General features: G+C 38.5%; 1 protein-coding gene across 4 annotated transcripts in view; it reads right to left on the minus strand.

The window, feature by feature from the left end:
- LOC122800043 (gamma-aminobutyric acid receptor subunit alpha-6-like) overlaps positions 1-16,274 on the minus strand; it is a 344,571-nt gene that overhangs the window by 223,150 nt on the left and 105,147 nt on the right. For all 4 annotated transcript variants that reach the window (XM_044069524.1, XM_044069525.1, XM_044069522.1 and 1 more), the window contains 2 exons: positions 8,560-8,780; positions 8,392-8,474 (listed from right to left, as the gene is read on the minus strand). In XM_044069524.1, the coding sequence (XP_043925459.1) occupies positions 8,392-8,474; positions 8,560-8,780 (304 nt within the window). The remainder of the gene's footprint in view (positions 1-8,391; positions 8,475-8,559; positions 8,781-16,274) is intronic.

The following is a 16,274-nucleotide window of genomic DNA, read 5'->3' on the forward strand; positions in this document are numbered from 1 at the left end:
AACTCCCTATCCCCAGTTCCCACCCACTCAATCCCATCTACATTTATCTTCTACATCTACACCCACTTAATGTTATTTAGCCAATCAACTTCAATTCTGTGCAGCAGTTTTCCTTTCAGATATCTAACACTCTGGTTATATAATCAGCTTCTCTAATTAACACTAATCATTCTCCTCCCAACTACACCATCCATTCTCTCATTATACAGTTGTCTACCAGAGTGTGTTCTAGAACTTACTTCCACCTACAGTGTATCATACTTGCTTATCTTTTATCATCTTTCTTGTCATACTATTGTCCTTCCCAAAATGAACATGTTTGCATTACCTTCATTTCTCTTCCTGACAAAACTATGCCACCTTACGTCATTTCTACCCTTCCAACCAGTTTTATTTTTCCCACAAGCACACATTATTCATAACAAAATTTCACTCATCATTACATCATATCACCACACCTCTATCATTACATAAACACCACCCTGTTTAAAATTAGATACCTGAATTTACAACCCTATTCTCCATATCCACGGTGGTGGTGCTGCAGTAGCGTTGTCACCTCATAGCAAGACGTTGTCCCGTTCGATTCTCAGCTAGAGCATCTTCTGTGTGGAGGCATGCGTGAATGGGGAGTGCCTTTATTGAAGGTTGTGCGTCAGGGCTGGTAACCCGGTATGTAAAAATCCACTATCAATCATTAGCAGACCGGAGTTCCGCTGTGGCGACCCCTAACTGGGAAAAGCCGAAAGACACAAACAAATTCTCCAAAAACTGAGCATAATAAATAAGCATAAATTCAAATATCTGTGCTTCTATCATCACTTCCTAAAACCACCAAACTGTAATTGTGACATCCATCCTAATCAAGGCCCAAGAAAGAACCAAACAACTCAATCATCTCCTGAATGTTATCCAATTTCTCTGCTTTTATCTCACTCAATAGGGTATCTAGTGCAATCTCTCATTCTTATTACTTTAAACCTAGGTCACATATGCAGTAAACAAACTGAACTGCATGCCTGGATCTCTCTTATTCTTCACAAAGCAGACATTACAGCAATCACTGAAACCTGAATAAAGATACAGAACTTCTTCCACCTCAATATAACATAATCAGAGCCAATCAAACCAAAGAAAAAACAGAGAAACAGCTCTATTATATTCATTAAGCAATATTCAGACCTATCCTAAACTTACAGAATGCAGAAATACTCATCTTTTTTAATTTGAATAATAGAAAACGTATATGCTTTGTTGTACTCTATAAACCCCTAGTAAATACTATTACCACATTGGAAGATATACTCTCCTGAATATCTAATACCATTTGAAATGAAATCATCATTCTAGATTATGTCAATATAAACTGACATAACCTAACCACAAACTGCCAGACCTCTAGTATAGACTTATCTGAATTCACTCAGCTCATTCAAAGCACCACTAGAAAACATGATAACAGTACCATTCTTATCTGGATATTGGTTTCTGACCCAGAGACATTTTTGACTGCTGGTACACTTCCCAATGCTCTAAGTGGCCATCTCTCGGCATATGCCCATTAAACTATAACCCACCTAGCCAACTCTCATTGATATAAAACTGCATGTAATCAGTCACAATTAAACCAACAGACATTTATCAACATTTTAAAAGCCATCAACTGGAATACACTAAAACTCTTCCTTTAAGTAATGCTGTCATATATTTCAACACCATATTTCAAAATACACTAAATGGTTTTGCTTCTCTCCATAATAGTAGAATAATAAAGCCAAGCCACTCCCCTTGGCTTTTAAGGCAAGCAAAACAACAAAATAACTTGTTACTTTCAAATCTTTAAGCAAGTCTATCATCATCATTATCTTCTTTTGGCTGTTTCCATTAGGGGTCGCCACAGCAAATCATCTGTTTCTATTTCTTCCTGTCATCTGCATCATGCTCTTTCACACCAACCTCCTGCATGTCCTCTCTCACCACATCCATAAACCTTATCTTAGGCCTTCCTCTTTTCCTCATACCTGGCAGCTCCAGCCTTAGCATCCTTTTCCCAATATATCCAGCATCCCTCCTCAGCACAAGTCCAGACCAATGCAATCTCGCATCTCTTGCTTTGTCTCCAAACTGTCCAACCTGAGCTGACCCTCTAATATCCTGTTTCTTTCGGCTTTTCCTGGTTAGGGGTCGCCACAGCGGAACTCCAGTCCACTAATGATTGGCAGTAGATTTTGACGTGCTGACTTGCTGGGCCTAACGCACAACCTTCAACAAAGGAATGCCCATTCACGCATGTCACCACACAGAAGACGCTCTAACTGAGAATCGAACGGGCAACGTCTAACTGTGAGGCAACAACGCTACTGCAGCACCACCACCACTGACCCTCTAATATACTGATTCCTAATCCTATCCACCCCAGTCACACCCAGTGCAAATCTTAACATCTTTAACTCTGCCACATCCAGCTCTGACTCCTGCCTTTTTGTCAATGCCACCGTCTCCAACCCATACAACATAGCTGGTCTCACTACTCTCTTGTAGACCTTCCCTTTTACTCTTACTGGTACACGTCTGTCACAAATCACTCCTGACACTCTTCTCCAACCATTCCACCCTCTCTGTACTGTCTTCTTCACCTCTCTTCCACATTCACCATTACTCTGAACTGTTGATCCCAAGTACTTAAACTCATCCACCTTTACCAACTCTACTTCCTGCATCCTCACCATTCCTCTACCCTCCCTCTCATTTACACACATATATTCTGTTTTAGCCCTGCTGACCTTCATTCCTCTCCTCTCTAAAGCATATCTCCACCTCTCCAGGGTCTCCTCAACCTGGTCCCTACTCTCACTAAAGATCACAATGTCATCTGCAAACATCATAGTGCACGGGGCCTCCTGTCTGATCTCATCTGTCAACCTGTCCATCACCACTGCAAATAAGAAAGGGCTCAGAGCTGATCCTTGATGTAATCCCACCTCCACCTTAAACGTATCAGTCACTCCCACCGCAGTCCTTACCAATGTCACACTACCCTCGTACATATCCTGTACCACTCTTACATACTTCTCTGCCACTCCCGACTTCCTCATACAATACCACAACTCCTCTCTAGGCACCCTATCATATACTTTCTCCAAGTCCACAAAGACACAATGCAACTCCTTATGACCTTCTCTGTATTTCTCCAACAACACTCTCAGAGCAAACATTGCATCTGTAGTGCTCTTTCCTGGCATGAAACCATACTGCTGATCACTAATCATCACCTCCCTTCTTAACCTAGTTTTCACTACTCTTTCCCATAACTTCAAGCTGTGACTGATCAATTTTATTTCTCTGTAGTTACTGCAGTTCTGCACGTCACCCTTCTTCTTAAAGATAGGTACCAAAACACTTTTTCTCCACTCCTCAGGCATCCTCTGACTTTCCAAAATTTCATTAAACAATCTGGTTAAAAATGTCACTGCCATTTCCCCTAAGCACCTCCATGCTTCCACTGGTATGTCATCTGGGCCAACAGCCTTCTTCATTCTCTTCATAGCTGTCCTTACATCCTCCTTGCTAATCTGTTTCACTTCCTGATTCACTATCCCCACTTCATCCAACTATCTCTCTCTCTCTCTTTCATTATCTTCATTCATTAGCCCTTCAAAGTACTCTTTCCATCTACTCAACACACACTCCTCACTTGTGAGTACATTTCCCTCACTATCCTTTATCACCCTTACCTGCTGCACATCTTTCCCAGCTCTGTCCCTATGTCTAGTCAATCGGTACAGATCCTTTTCTCCCTCTTTAGTGTCCAGTCTCTCATACAACTCTCCATATGCCTTAACCTTAGCCTTTGCCACCTCTCTCTTTGCCATGCGCCTCATCTCCTTATACTCATGTCTACTTTCTTCATCTCTTTGACAATCCCACTTCTTCTTCACCAGCCTCTTTCTCTGTATACTCTCCTGTACTTCCTCATTCCACCACCAGGTCTCCTTGTCCTCCTTCTTCTGTCCAGATGTCACACCAAGCACATTTCTAGCAGTCTCCCTTACTATCTCTGCTGTAGTTACCCAGCTATTTGGTAATTCTTAACTGCCTTCCAGTGTCTGTCTTAACTCTTCCCTGAACTCCACCTCACAATCACTCTTTTTTAACTTCCACCATTTAATCCTTGGCACTGCTTTCACTGTCCTCCTCCTCTTCTTGATCACCAGCGTCATCCTACAGACCACCATTCTATGCTGCTTAACTACACTTTTCACTATCACCACTTTACAGTCTCCAATCTCCTACAGACTGGCCCTCCTACAAAGGATATAATTCACCTGTGTGCATCTTCCTCCACTCTTGTATGTCACCCTATGCTCCTCCCTCTTCTTAAAATACGTATTCACCACAGCCATGTCCATCCTTTTCACAAAATCCACAATCATCTGACCTTCCGCATTCCTCTCCTTAACACCATACCTACCCATCACTTCCTCATCCCCTCTGTTCACTTCACCAACATGCCCATTGAAGTCCGCTCCAATCACTAGTCTTTCACTCTTGGTTACACTCACCACCAATTCATTCAACTCACTCCAAAATTTTTCTTTCTCATCCATCGCACACCCAACTTGTGGAGCATATGCACTAACAACATTCATCATTACACCATCATTTTCAAGCTTCATAAACATTACTCTATCAGACACTCTCTTCACTTCCAAAACACTCTTGCCATACTGTTCCTTTAGGATAACCCCTACCCCATTTCTCCTGCTATCCACACCATGATAGAACAGTTTGAAACCGCCTCCTATACACCTGGCCTTACTTCCCTTCCATCTGGTCTCTTGCACGCACAATACATCAACCTTCCTTCTCTCCATCATATCAGCTAGCTCTCTCCCTATGCCAGTCATACTGCCAACATTCAAAGTTCCTACCCTCACTACTACACTCCTAACCTTCCTCCTCTCTTCCTGCTTTCGGGCATACCTTCCCCCTCCTCATCTTCTTTGGCCAACAGTAGCACAATTTCCACCAGCACCCTGTTGGCTAACAGTACTGGTGGCGGTCATTGTTAGCCTGGGCCTCGACCAATCCGGTATGGAAATATGAAATGTTCTCCACATAAGTCATGTGGCAGAGGTTTTAAGCCAGATGCCCTTCCTGATGCAACCCTCCCCATTTATCCAGGCTTGGGACCGGCACAAAGAAATGCACCGGCTCCATAACCAGGTAAAAATGCAAGTTAACCTTGACAAGAAACTATTCCAAGCACAACTCCAATCAAACCACAACCATAATCAAAAATAAATGAATAAATAAATACATACATACATACATAAATAAATCCTGGTCTTCAATTAATTTCCTACTGATCCCAGAAACAAAAAAAATAACCTCACTGAAAATTTATAACTGATTTCAATATTTAATTTGTTGAAAGCATTTGCTCCTTAACCATAAACAAACCTACCCTTACCAACTCCTTGCTTCAAGTGTTCATAAATTCCATGAGCACTCATAATGCCCCCCTACATCCAGATACCATACAACTAACAGCACTATTCATGCAACCATCACTTTAACTCCAGCACCTACCAACATAATAATTAAAAAACTATTTCTAAGACTAAAGCCATGCTCTACCTTTTCTGACAGCCTGCAACCAGAATATCAAAAGTTAGCTGTTGATGCCATAGCATTCCCAGTAAGCATCCTTAGCAATAGACTGATGACTTGTACTGTAAAACTGTGATTTCTATTGTAACACTGGATTAGGAGCTTTTCTCCCCAGGGCTCCAGTGAAAATGGGCTCATTTTGGCCCAATGAACTTTCCTGGTAAACAAATGGCAAATAAATAAATCTATACAGGAGAAACAAAATCCATCAGTATGGAAATTATCCCATATCTTTCCCCTACATTAAAGGGAAAAATGAAATATTAAATTTCCACTCATTTTCAACACTGCCCCCCTTTCTAAAATCTTAGAAACATATATCCGTAAACAACTTCTCCACTATCTCCTTCAAATCAAACTCCTTACTTCTGCTCATCATGGCTTTTGACCCACAGACAGCACAACATCCACTCTTGTATCCTTTGTAGACATTGTAAAGAAAGTAAGGGACTCTGGCAGTCTTATCTCCTCTTTAATACTTGACGTTTCTCATGGCTTTGATATAGTCTCTCACATTAAACTCTGTCATTGGACTATCTCTCCCACCATCAGTTGCTTCAATAGCTACCCCTGTAATAGACAACAATGCATAAAATACCAAGTCTCTCTCTCCCCGCCATATCTACCAAGTCTTACAGGTATGCCACAAAGTTTTATTTTCAGCCCCCTCCTTTTCAGTATTTTCATCAATTTTCTGCACTCTGCCTTTTCTCAGCCATCACAACTCACTTATATGTACATCTAATAACCTTTCACAACTCCAAAAATAATGCAGGAAACATTCTCTGCCAATGAAACATGACTCACCATTGCGAATCTTCTATTAAACCTTAATAAAACCAAATCATACCTATTCACCCCAAAAACACATAGTTAAAATTATACCCAATTTAAAATGTTTTCCCTAAATAACATCAAAATGGAATTTGTCTCTAATACAAAACTACTGAGCATGATAATAGATGATAAACTCAGTTTCAATCTTCACATTTAGAATAATCTAAAAAAAAACACCAAAAACTAGGAATGCTTTACAGGCAAAAATACTTCCTAAATACAACTGCTAGACAATATTTGCTGGAACTCAACTTCTACCACCTCTGATTTATGGAGTCCCAATTCCCACTTATAAACTTCCCTACAGGCAACATTTGAAATATGCTATAACAAAATTGCAAACTTTGCAACAGATGCCTTCATACACCACTGCTTAACTCTTAAATAAAGTAGCTTCAGCTTCCTAATCATTTAATTTATGTATAACTACTTACATTACACAAAACTGTATATAAGCCATCAGCCTGTTCAACCCTAATGTCCTTTTTACATAGCTATAACCCAAAATGATCTTAATGGTCCAAAGACAAACATCTCTTCTCTATACAGAAACCTAATAAAATGGCAAGGTAAAGCCTCTACTCCTGCTCCATAGCCCTAATTTGGAACTCCTCACCTTTAGCCATCAGAACAAACTCGAACTTCCATGCATTCAGGCATACTCTAAAATACTTCCTTTTTAAAACCTTTGTTCTGCCCCTGCTGCTTCCCAGACAGAACCCCTTAACATGCTTCCCCCTTTCCCCTTCCTCATACACCCTTCTCCTCTCCATCTCTACTCTATTGATCTTAGCTGTCTTTTTTATAATGCCCTTTCCCCCCATTATCTGACTCTTCTTGAAGTGAAACTTCTTTCTGATCTTTCCAACATATGTATAATAACACCGGAGTAGTTTTACCACATTTCTGATATTTATTTTCACTCTACACCATATCTTGAGTTTTCTTTATGTATGGATAGACAGGCATCCTTCTTAACATCTCCAATCCACCTCCATTATTTCAATCTCATCATACATATAGAAAGTGTTATTTTGCTGTTGTATTATATTTGTAAACAAACTGCTTCATTACTGTATAATACTGAATGCATCATGTTGATATGAGTTTGTGTTGTAGTATGTCTCCTGTAATAATTTAGTAATGCATTTGTTTTTGTAAAGTAACCTGGAGTTTTTCTCCCTGGGCCTCCACAGAACATGTGTACCCTGAGGGCCTACTCAGAATTTCCCAGTAATGACAATAATTTAGAAATAAATAAATGAATGAATAGTTTAAATTATATATGCACAAACAGACACAGTTATGTACTTTATAGTTGAAGAGGTCACTAGAACAGTTCTTCCACAAGCACAGAAACACAAGAAGATATACTAAAAGCAGATAAAGATTATAATCACTGTTTGTACACATTCCCACTTGAAATGCAAAACCTCCAAGCTAGTACAATTTGCAACTTTTTGTCTATTACTGTGACTCATACTTGCTTTCTTACTAATTTTTCAGGTATTGGTTGCACTGTTCAGTGTCTTGTTATGAATATCTATTTCACCATGCAGTCCAGAATCCAACTCCTAGACACATTCCCAGCATTTATAATGGTTAAATGAGGTATTCTTGTCAGAGGTACAGTGAAAAAAACCTTCTCTATTAGAAAAATGAAAATAGCAAAGACCTTGAAACAATGCCGTTGTCAAGTGAATCTTCTGCAACAATCATTAAAAGACCACAGACTGGGCAGGCCATAAATAACTATTTCTTTAACTCTTTCCCTCTGCTTTTTATTATTATCAGTGCTGTTGACTAAAAGCCCACAAAACAATTATGTATTTCTTAAAAATCAACACTTCTTTACTAATATAATTTATTTTGTTTACTTACAGCTTCCAAACTTTAGGGGACAAGCATGCCCATCCATTGGAAAGTTCACTAGCCTCATTGGACATTCAGCATTTATTGTAAGTCTGTAGTAAATTGGAAGATTATTAAATTAAAACTGAAAGTAGTACTGGAGACATGCACAATATCATGTTCACATAGCTTAGTTACCTCATAGTGTAAAGAATAGTTCCATTCTGCATAATTCTGAAGAGCCTGTTTGGAGTTGTCATATTGTGAGCAATTGATTTTTTGCCATTTCTGAAGAAGGTGTCTGGTGTCCAGATTTTACTAACCATCAAATTGTTTAGTCTGAGAATTTCAATTGGGCCTTCAAACTTTAACCGGTCATCAATCCAGGTTTGTCGAAAAAAAACATCCATTGTGTATTCCTAATTGAGAAAAGCAAAACCAGTGAAACTACCTTTATTAGAAGTAATAGGCCATCAGCTTTAAACTGTATACTTTTTAAGTTTCTATATGCCAGCTGCAATTATGTGGTCTCTTTATAAATTATAATCATTTATAGCATACATTTGGTAAACAGTCATATAAATTATGTCAGTTCTGTGTCTATATATTGTAAGAGTTTATCTTTTAAGATAGTTAGTTATATTCGCAGTACAATAACAGCATATTATCTCAGCTAAGTCTATGATTTACATGTAAAATTCTGCATCATAAGCTTATCATACTTCATTATTTTTTAAGAAGTTATTTAGTCTTGTTTAACTATATTCAGAATTATACAATGACTGGCCATTCACATTCAAAAATGAGCATGCTGGTTGGTCATCCAACCAGCGTGCCTCTTGTAAATCGAGCATATACCAATGGAAAGAATTCTGGTTACCTGGGCATTCTTCTATTAATATAGGCTACAAAAATGTTACTTTTCTTTGATTAAAAAAATAAATAAATAAACTTACAAAAAATGGAGACTTCAAAAGAACGAGAGAGATGGGACAGAGAAAAATACAAGGATAATCAGGTACGTTATGCAAAACTAGAGAAATGTATCTGAACATCCTTATATTCTGTACCATCTGTCCTTTACATTTGAAGAATCCAGATTTCATTTTTTTAATTAAAAACAAACCAAAAAAGCAATGGAGATCTTCCTTTCTCCATTGCTTCCTTTGCACAACACTAATGCATAAGCATGGGAATGTAAGTCCTGTACGCATGCGCAGTACATCAAGAAAGCCCCATGATACCGGGGAAAAATACGAAAAAGCACCATGATGCCATTATACAAGGACATTATTTAAGAAAAGTTAGTTATTTTTTTTTAAATGCCATTGTATAATAGCAATAACCCATGGCTGGGTGTGGGTGATGTTGATTTACTCACAGTTGGCTTTGTACCAAACCACATCAACCATGGGTAAATCCAGCAATACCCATACCCAGCCATGGGTTATTGCAATAATAAATATTTTTAACCATATTCTTAAACACTGTGTACAACAGTGTAAGGGTTTTTGTGTCATAGATGGATTATATGAATCCTGGTCAATGGAACTCCTGAAATTGATGATCTGCAGGCATTTTTTCTTGGTGACAGATGGTCCGCAATTGCTGGCTATATTACTTTTTGTCCTTAATGCTGGGGTGATTTAGGGAAGACTGGACATTTTATTTATTTATTTTTTATACCAAGAAGCATCTTTTTTAAATTATCACTTATGACATCTGAAATGGAAACATAGTTTGGATTCATTGAGAAGTATATTGTTGAAGTATGTTATTGCCTCATTGAGTGGCAGTCACTTTAGAGGAGCCCAATGAATAGACTGTAGCACATTATTATAATGTAACTGATCATTGTTTCCATACTCCCTAAATAGCAAAATCGTGTTTTAGATAAATGAATGGAATGGAAAAACAGGAAAAACAATTACCAAATGTGACATCTGCTCAACAGTCCCTCATATTCTAAATGAAGGAAACCCCTCATCAGATGTACTCTCTCATGCATAGCCTACAATGTAAGACAAAGAAGAATCCACCCTAAAAAAAGTGCAAAGAACAATAAGGAAAATGAAGTCTGGGTAAACCGAAGATTGAAATGAAGTCGCAGCTGAAATGGTCAAGATGCTGAATGAGTTATGAAAGAAATAGCTCCTAAAAGTACTTATCACAATATGGAGAGAAACATGCATCCCAAATGACTGGAGATTAAGGATTTTAGTGCCAGTCTACAAGAACAAAGGGTCATCCACAACTGTGGGCAGTGCAGAAGTTTCATATTCATGTCGTACTCCTTGCAAATGCTGGAGAGGGTTATTGATAAATGCATACACTGAATAGTAGAAATTGAGATGGCAGTTGAGAATTTCAGATTCAGATCAGTATGAAGCACAACCAACCCGATGTTTACAGTGATTCACGTGGCAGAGAATATACTAGAGATCAGGAAAGAGTCCAACTGATAATTTCTAGACTAATCGCAGTCATATGGCAAAGCCTCAAGATAGGTGATTTGGGCACTTATGTAATGAAGTCCCGGAAACCTTTGAAGAATTAGAGCAAGCTTTGTATGAAGACCCAATGACATATGCACAACCTGAGTTTAGGACTCACCTTTGACCCTAACGTTGTTTATACTGTAGGTAGACAATATTAGCAAATAGTCTGGACCGATCTACAAAGCTGCTGCATGTAGATAATGTGGCACCACAAACAGACTGAGCAGAAATGTAACAAATGTTAGGGAACTGCCATGCAAACTTGAAGGCACATGAGTGAAACTGAGTACAGACAAGACAGCTTGAATGGGAAAATCAAAAGAAACTGAAAATTGAAATAGATGGGAAAATAGGTGAGAAAGTTAAAGGATTCAAGCATCTGACAAGTCAAAGCTAGAATCAAAGATGCTACAACCATCTCATCAGTACACTGTGGGAGAAGAAATCCAAATAAGCTGAAAGGTAAGGTGTACAAATTAGTAATGCAGAGGAGTGATTTTCTATGGTACAAAACATTGACAGTGAAGACAGAGTACCTGAATAAGCGTGAGGTGATTGAGATGAAGTGCCTGAGGTATGTGTGGGATACATACTGTGGAACAAATGCAGAAATTAGGAAACTGGAGCAGAAGCCAAAGTAGTCTCATTGAATACCATATCAAATATTTCCAATCCAAATCCATATAATTAGCTACTTGTTCCATTATAAAATTAAAGAAAGGTTTTGTGAAATGTGCTTCAAGTGTACTTTTATTCTTATTTTTACATATCTTTGTGTCTCTGCATCTTTTTAGGGTAGTGCTCACATCCTACAGCATATGTTACTCCTACAGAATCAAATGAATCTGCTACAATTGTCTGTATTGTCTTTCTTTCAGAATGCCAAACAATGGTGGAGCAATTTCTAAATTTCTGATGGGAATGTCTAGTGCAAACCAAGTTTCAGTTGAGTATAATCCACCTGGTCTAAACATTTTTTTGTGGTTATTCATGCTTTAATATATAGCAGTTTAAGTGCACAAAAGTTGACCAGATATTGTTAGTAAAGACAAAACCGCAATCGGTGGTACATGGCGCAGTGTTGTGGTGGTGGATGTCTCAGGAAATTAAAATAGCTGATCAGGAACCAAAAAATTATATGAATAGTACTTTCTAATAGCTCTATACTGGGCTTGTCTACCATAAAACATATGTTTATTTTCCTAAATTCACATTATCGCATTAATTGAGTGGAGTGATGGCTGTCATGTTATTATTCTAGAGAATGAAAGTCACTATGAATACTGGTCGGCATGTACGGCTGCAAACAGCATTTATGATAGCATCATAAAAGTAGTGATATATTATGAGATTCTTATGGCACATTTTATGAATGGCTATTATACAATACATTTAGGTCAGTTGCTTGTGTGTCAGTATATAATGCACACTAATTTATGGATGGATGGTGCCTGCTTCCCTTAGAAGAAAAACAAGGTGCAGAAGCCACAAGATTTTTAGCCCCCATTAGGAGTCAGGGAGCATGTGTGGTACCCAAGACAGCGAGACAATGGGATACTGAGTTATGTGTGGTACACAATCTGCAAAAATGGCAGGTTGCAAGGAAAGCATCTTTGAGTAAATTGCATCACATGAGTCCAGAGTTCATAGTGAGACAGATGGTATACAATTTGGAAATGTGAATATAGAATGTGGAGTTAAGAGTGACAACCAGGTATATTTCTCACAATGATACATTGTTGCTGTAGAGATAATTCTGTAAAGACTGACAGGTGATCATCTCAGTGTTTTCTCATGTATATTTTTCAGAGCAATGTTTTAAATATATTCTTCTGGGAATATGTGTATGCTGCTTTAATGTGCAGAAGTAGTCATTTGTGAATAAAAAGATCAAAACCAGGAATATTTTCTGTAGGTCTCATAACTTCAATAAAGCTTCCAGACAGACAAGAACACTTGGTGATATTGAACTACAGAGCAAATAAAATGACACTGACTGCATCTTATGGCTACCAGCTAATTCAACTAGTAGATATTACATTATAGCAAGTTATTTATAGAGAAAATCCTGAATATCTGGTATAACAATTTCCAAAGAAAATATGATGTTGTATTCTAGATGGCCACTATACAGAGTTATACACATCAGTATGTATAGTAAAACAATAATGCTTCTTACCCAGATTATATGAATATTCAACTATTACTAAATTTTGTCAGTAAAATGTTGATTCTGATGATATGCATTTCTTTTCTTTTTTTTTTTCACCTCGCAGAACCTTTCAGATGGCTCTACTACCAGCACCCGATCAGATCATTTGTTTCAGGGGCACATGAGCTGGGCATTCCAGGGCTGGATCAGAGCCCTACAGCCTGTTCATTCACTCCAGGAAGTCCTAATCATCTCTTCCATTTGCTGGTGAGGATCAGATGGCAGGGAATGGACCAGCTTGTTGATCCAGAGGTGCCACCTACCCTCTCCTCATTATAAGATTCCCTATCCTTTGCATGCACCCATGAACCTGCTATTGCATTCTCCTGCTTCTGTTTGCTGAATTCCCAAAAGCTATATTTTTGTTGAGTACCAAGACAGTGTGTGCTGGCCTAGCTTTAACTCCACTGGGTAATGCCAAGTACCTCTGCTAGCTGTCACTTTTATGCTGAAAAAAGCTCCCTCCCTTCCACCTCAGGATGGATGAGCTGGCAACAGCCACTTACTCCTATGTGGCTTAGCCATCTCCTACAGGCACCTGAGCCACTACTCAGGCTACCGGGGGCATAATCAGGGCTTTATCCCTTTAATCCATGTATCTGGCCTGCTGTTCTGCATTTTAATATCTTTGGTTACAAGTATTAGCTTCTCACAAAGATGGAGGTAGCTTGGTCTTACAGCTGGGCACATTTCCGTGGCACTGATTTAGTAATAATTTAATAAGCTTAGTTATGCATTTACATTCGATTACTAGGAATACCCCACTAGGCTGTGAACATTTTCAGTACTAAATCTAGGCAGAAAAGTCTGAAAACAATTACAAGAAATACTTAAATGTAGTACACATTAAGAACTTTTCAATCAGTTAATAAAATACATGATTCCATGTACAACAAAAAATAAGAATAAACAAAAACAATTTAAAATAATCCACAGAGAGATTAGTGATAAACAGCATGATTTAAGTTAATATATATATTTGTCATATGTATGATTGAAACTCATATACTTAACATCAGAAAGAAGGATTAGTAAAAGCACTCATGAATAACTCTTAGAAGAAATCTTTGCTGTCCATATTATTATCACATCTGCGTGGCACTAATTGAGGCTACCCTAAAAACTAAGTTGAAAATGTGGTACAACAAAATCGCTAAATTTGACATTAATGCAAACATTTTACTCACCACTGTGGAGCAATGCATTCTCTGGAACTTCCACAACACCCAACTTATCTCCAATTAATAATGGCCCATTAAATTATCCATAAATGAGCTGTAAGTCCTACCCTCAACTCAATATTTCACAAATATCTACCCAAATGATCTCTCAGATCTGAGAACAATCAATTTCTTACCAAATTGGTTAGGGAATGTCTGTATTCTTTCTGTGTAACTAAAGTCTGGAAATCTCTACCTTTAAAAATCAGAACTAGCCAAAGCCTTCCATCCTTTAAACTTACACCAAATCCATTTATGTTCTGTTCCAGGTTAAATGCATATTTACCTTTCTCACCTAACCTCATCTAACCTTTTTTTCAACCTTTTTCCATCATTTTCCAACCTTTACCACTCATCTCTGACTACTAACTTTTTCCTATCCTCTCCCATATTACCCACTTCTAATTAACATGTGCAGCAACAGGAAGGATATTACTTTGTAATATCAGAAGGACTTGTTAGACTAGTGTGAGGATTAGTGCACATTGAGATTTTTATTTAATTTCTGACAAATAGTTACTTTCAGTAGTATTAAAGTAGGGTACAGAAACCAGGGCCAGATCGAACACAAGGTGAACTAGGCAGATGCGTAGAGCCTGGTGCTGGCTGGTGGACGGGGGTGCAAATAAACATTAAAAAAATACCTCTCACACATCCTCCAACCCTGATTACCTAGGTCAGCTCCACCTAGCTGGTAGGCTGCTCTGTTTTGACATGATTGCAACAGATCTGGTCTATTTCATTGGCTGAAAAGTAAGTATTTGAGCCAATGAGAGAAAATTCCATGAACATGTCTCACTCAACACAGAGTAGCACTGAAGCAAGTACAGGATGGCTATCAGTATTAAGTAACTGACACAATCAGTGCTGCCAGTAACTGACATACTGGTGTTGAAGACAGTACAGAGTAACTGAAATGCTGTTACCAGTAGCACAGAAGCCAGTATTGAAGGGAAGGCAACATGCTGTCACCTGCAACAACACTATCATGGAAGCCAGTAATGCAGCCAGTAACAGCAATAGCAAAGAAGCCTGTCTGGAAGCCACAACTGAAAAAAAAGGAGAGGTGTCCCTCCCAGTAACAGTTGTACAGTCTTTTTAACAGGTGCAGAGAGATGTAGGTATGTGTGCATGCGTGTGTGAGTGTGTGTGTGTGGGGGGGGGGGGGCTATGTGTACCTTAGAGATGCAGATGAGTTTTATTTTAATTTTAAATTTGCCAGATGAGTTTATTTACTTTAATTAGTTTTAGCTTGGAGCTGCAGGTGATTTTTTTTTTACCTCCGCATGGAAGTCAGTATTATAGAGAAAGGAGGGATGCCATTGCCAGTAAAGCCAATACATAACTGATGTTCTATGGTGTGTGTGTGTGTGTGTGTGTGTGTGTGTGTGTGTGTGTGTGTGTGTGTGTGTGTGTCTCAGAGCTGAAAGAGTTGAACCTGAGCTCTGATGGTGCCAACGTTGAAACTTTGAAAAGGTCATTTGAAACTCTAAAAACATTTTCTGGTGAATCATTTAGGGATTACAGTAAGTTTATGCCCCCTCACCTTTTTTGGGAACCAGGAAAGTCCATTTTCAGGAGACTCCCAGGGGCACTTTCTTGTTAAGTGCCTTGTTAAGAGTCACACAGTCGACAAATGGAAGTAGAGAGAATCAAACACTATACCTTTTACTACAAGAAGCAGTTGATTATGAGCTTAGTTTTACAAATGAGTTGTACACTATGGTTCTGATATCAACAAAATTAGATTTTTTTTTTTATTCAACATTTGTTAATTGGTTGAGTCCCACCAGGCTAGTGGTTTCTTTTCAGGGGTGGCCCAAAGTAGTATTAATATTACTAGCGGAAATCTGGTCAGAGAATCAAGGAACACCCCCAGCTCTTTTCTAGGTGCCTTGGGATCTTTTACATTCACCTGAGGTACCGCCAAGTCAAGCAGATGGGAACATGATTTAATGTCTCATCTGGAGGAGGAGGACACAC

Source organism: Protopterus annectens, chromosome 4.part0 (genome assembly GCF_019279795.1).
Source record: "Protopterus annectens isolate FY-2018-M chromosome 4.part0, PAN1.0, whole genome shotgun sequence".
Taxonomy (NCBI): Eukaryota; Metazoa; Chordata; order Ceratodontiformes; family Protopteridae; genus Protopterus; species Protopterus annectens.